At 39.5% G+C, this 3,467-nt stretch overlaps 1 protein-coding gene across 1 annotated transcript; it reads left to right on the top strand.

Moving 5' to 3' along the window:
- The first annotated feature begins 1,323 nt into the window (after positions 1-1,323).
- On the top strand, positions 1,324-1,718 carry LOC110595956 (translation machinery-associated protein 7). The gene has a single exon (XM_021714306.1). It carries the CDS (start codon positions 1,355-1,357, stop codon positions 1,547-1,549), a length of 195 nt encoding a protein of 64 aa, XP_021569981.1. The 5' UTR covers positions 1,324-1,354; the 3' UTR covers positions 1,550-1,718.
- Positions 1,719-3,467: the final 1,749 nt, after the last annotated feature.

The following is a 3,467-nucleotide window of genomic DNA, read 5'->3' as shown; positions in this document are numbered from 1 at the left end:
ATGTTAAAGAAAGGTTTTTGTTGTTGCTTTGAGATGGGGTCTTGCTATGTTGCCCAGGCTGGTCTCCAACTCCTAAGCTCAAGCTGTCCTCCTGCCTCAGTCTCCTGAGTAGATGGGATTACACATATGTGCCACTGTGCTCAGCTCAAGAAAGATATTTTAAAGCACATAAAAAAATTCCAAAATTATTAGTCATTAAGAAAATATAAACTAAGGCTGAGCATGGTGGCTCACACCTATAATCCCAGTACTTTGGGAAGCGGAGACAGGAGGATCACTTGAGGTCAGGAGTTTGAGACCAGCCTGGGCAACATAGTGAGACCCTGTCTCTACCACAAAAAAAAAAAATCAAAAAATTAGTGAGCTATGATTGCACCACTACACTCCAGCCTAGGCCACAGAGTGAGACATTGTCTCAAAATAAAAAAAAAAAAGCAAAGTAAAACCACAATGATATACAATTATACAGCTAGTAAAAGAGCTAAAGTTAAAACAAACAAAAAAACAATAATACCAAGTGCTAGCAAAGATGTAAAGCAACTGGAACTGTCGAACACTGGCGGGAATGCAAAATGGTACAGTCACTTTGGAATACAGTTTGGCAGTTCCTTACACAATTAAACATATGCCTACCATATGATCCAGCAATCTACTCCTAGGTATATACCAAAGTGAAATGGAAACTTATGATTTACAAAAAGCTATACATGAATGCTTACAGCAGCTTTATTCATAATTGCCAAAAACCAGAAACAAGCTAAACGTCTTTCAAAAGATGAAAAGATAAATTAACCCTGGAACTACCATACTACATATTACTACTCAATAATGAAAGGGAACAAACTATTGATACATACAACATAAATGAATCTCAAATGCATTATCTAAGTGAAAGAGGCTGATCCAAAAATCTACGTAACTCTACAACTGCATTTACAGTCAGCCCTCCATATCCACAAGTTCCACAACCATGATTCAACCAACTGTGGACGGAAAATAATTGAAAAAAATAACAATATACCAATAAAAAAATAATAAAAATAAAACACCAACATAGTGTAACATTTACACAGCCTTTACATTGTATAAGGTATTACGAAGTAATCAAGAGATGACTTGCATACACATGAGGATATCCATAGCTTATATGCAAATACTATATACCATTTTATATAAGGTATTGAAGCCGAGTTCAGTGGCTCAGCCTATAATCTCAGCGCTTGGGAGGCTGAGGTGAGTGGATTGCCTGAGTCCGCGGGTTCGATACCTGCCTGGGCAACTTGGCGAGACCTCATCTCTACAATAAGTCAAAAATCAGCCGGGGGCAGGGTCTGGGGAAGGGGCAGTAGGAACCATGTCCGGCCGGGAAGGTGGCAAGAAAAAGCCCCTGAAACAACCCAAGAAGCAGGCCAAGGAGATGGATGAGGAAGATAAAGCTTTCAAGCAGAAACAAAAAGAGGAGCAGAAGAAACTCGAGGAGTTAAAAGCGAAGGCCGTGGGGAAAGGCCTCCTGGCCACAGGTGGAATTAAGAAATCTGGCAAAAAGTAAGCTGTTCCTTGTTCCTGAAGCCATGATGACTCTTGATTCCATTCATATTTAAACATCTGTATTCCCTGACATAACTTTTTTTGCCACCTATAGCTAGAATGAAGTGTTGTCTTGAAGCCTGTTGTACATTTAAGAATAAACTTTTATTAAAAAATAAAAAAATAAAAAATTAGCCAGGTGTGGTAGCGTACACCTGTAGTTCCAGCTACTTGGAAGGCTGAGACAGAAGGATTGCCGGAGCCCAGCAGGTCGAGGCTGCAGTAGCCGGGACCGGCCACTACACTCCAGTCTAGGTGACAGAGTGAGACTCCAACTCAAAAAATAAATAAATAAATAAGGTATTGAGCATTCATGAGTTTAGGTATCTACAGGGGTCTGGGAGTCAGTCTCCCTCAGATACCAAGGGACAATTATATATGACATTCTGGAGAAGAAAACCAGTAGCCACGGAGAACAGATCAGGGTTTTCCAGGGGGATGGAGGCTGGGGAAAGGATAACTACAAAGGGCCAACAGGACTTCTGTGTCTGATGAGGACACATACACAGTCTACGTATTTGTCAAAACACACAGAACTGCATATCACAAAGTGTGCATTTTACTGTACATATTGAAAAACAAAAAAAGTATGGAAAAGTAGAGGAAATATGCCAAATAGGAAAAAAAAGGAAAAGGTTTTCACAACTCGATCTAGAAATGGAAATAATACAGCCACTGCCACTGAGCTGTGGAGGTAAAATGTAAAGTACTTAACACATGACTTGCCACATGTTAGCCCTTAACAGACACTAGTTCCCTTCCTTTTCCCTCTCCTTTCCTATATATGTGTATTTCTTTCATTGTGTCTACCACTCCCTTTTTTCCCTTCTTTTCTTTTTCCTGGCTCTGTAACAGATTCAGATTGTGTTTGCTACTTACAATTCCTTCCCACCATTTCTCTGGTTAATAGCATCTCCATCCTTTGGGACTCATGCAGCTCCGATGATAATGCCAGTAGTGATTCCCCACAGTGCTTAGTTCAGGGATGGGTCCCTCAGAGGCCATCCCTGGAAACTAAGTTCTCAGCTGTCTGATGCCATGTGTCTCCACCATGACAGAGGTATTCTAACATCAGCAGAAAATGAGACCAACACACAGAAAGAAATGAAGCTAGAAAATGAAGAGGAGCCAGAGGACATCATCTAAGCTCCTGAATCTGGTTGCTCCTGGACCACTCTACCTGTGTTTTTATTTTGTTTAAACCATTTCAGAATCATTGCTCTTTTCAATTTTAAAAGCGCATAATATTTGGTTTCTCTAAGGAAGCAAAAATAGTAAATTATGTCTTTACTTGCCGTGGTCTTCAGTTAATTTATTTTCAGTATGATTACACCTGTGCATTCCAGCCTGGGCAACACAGCAAGAGACCTTGTCTCTAAAAGAAAAAAAAAGAGGCAGAAATAAAAGATAAAGATACATACAAGTACAATAGAGTAAAAACAGCTGTTTACTGAAGATGTATTATTCCAAGTAGTCAGAAAAAACGTCAAGACAGCTTTTAATGCAAATTTTAGTCAAGTTTTAAATCTTCAATGCAGATAGTGCTCACTTTTCACTGCCTTACATTTTACCACCTTACTCACCCAAAGCTGGATAATCAAAGATATATGTCACTTTCTGTCACTCTGCCTGTGCATGTTCACTCACTGATTTTAATCAGTATCTAACAAAAGGCAATAGCATATGCAGACAGGAAAAACACACAACTGCAGTAAGGATTCAAGAAAAAGTCTAACGAGCTGACAACAAACATTTCTAATAATCCTCTCTTCAGTTTGTCCACCTGAAATACCCCTACTTGTTTTTGACGCTAACCTTAAATGTCTTCTCCTTACCATACAACCATGCCCAATGAACACATCCTAATAGAACTGCCTCTG

This window comes from Carlito syrichta, unplaced genomic scaffold (assembly GCF_000164805.1).
Source record: "Carlito syrichta isolate Samal-C Ts95f unplaced genomic scaffold, Tarsius_syrichta-2.0.1 Scaffold305593, whole genome shotgun sequence".
In the NCBI taxonomy this organism is placed as follows: domain Eukaryota; kingdom Metazoa; phylum Chordata; class Mammalia; order Primates; family Tarsiidae; genus Carlito; species Carlito syrichta.
The sequence above is the reverse complement of the archived record's forward strand: the minus strand, read 5'-3'. Positions and strand labels throughout refer to the sequence as shown.

Bases quoted from the DNA above. Each gene is read 5' to 3' on its own strand.
- LOC110595956 (XM_021714306.1), top strand. From the start codon at position 1,355: ATGTCCGGCCGGGAAGGTGGCAAGAAAAAGCCCCTGAAACAACCCAAG.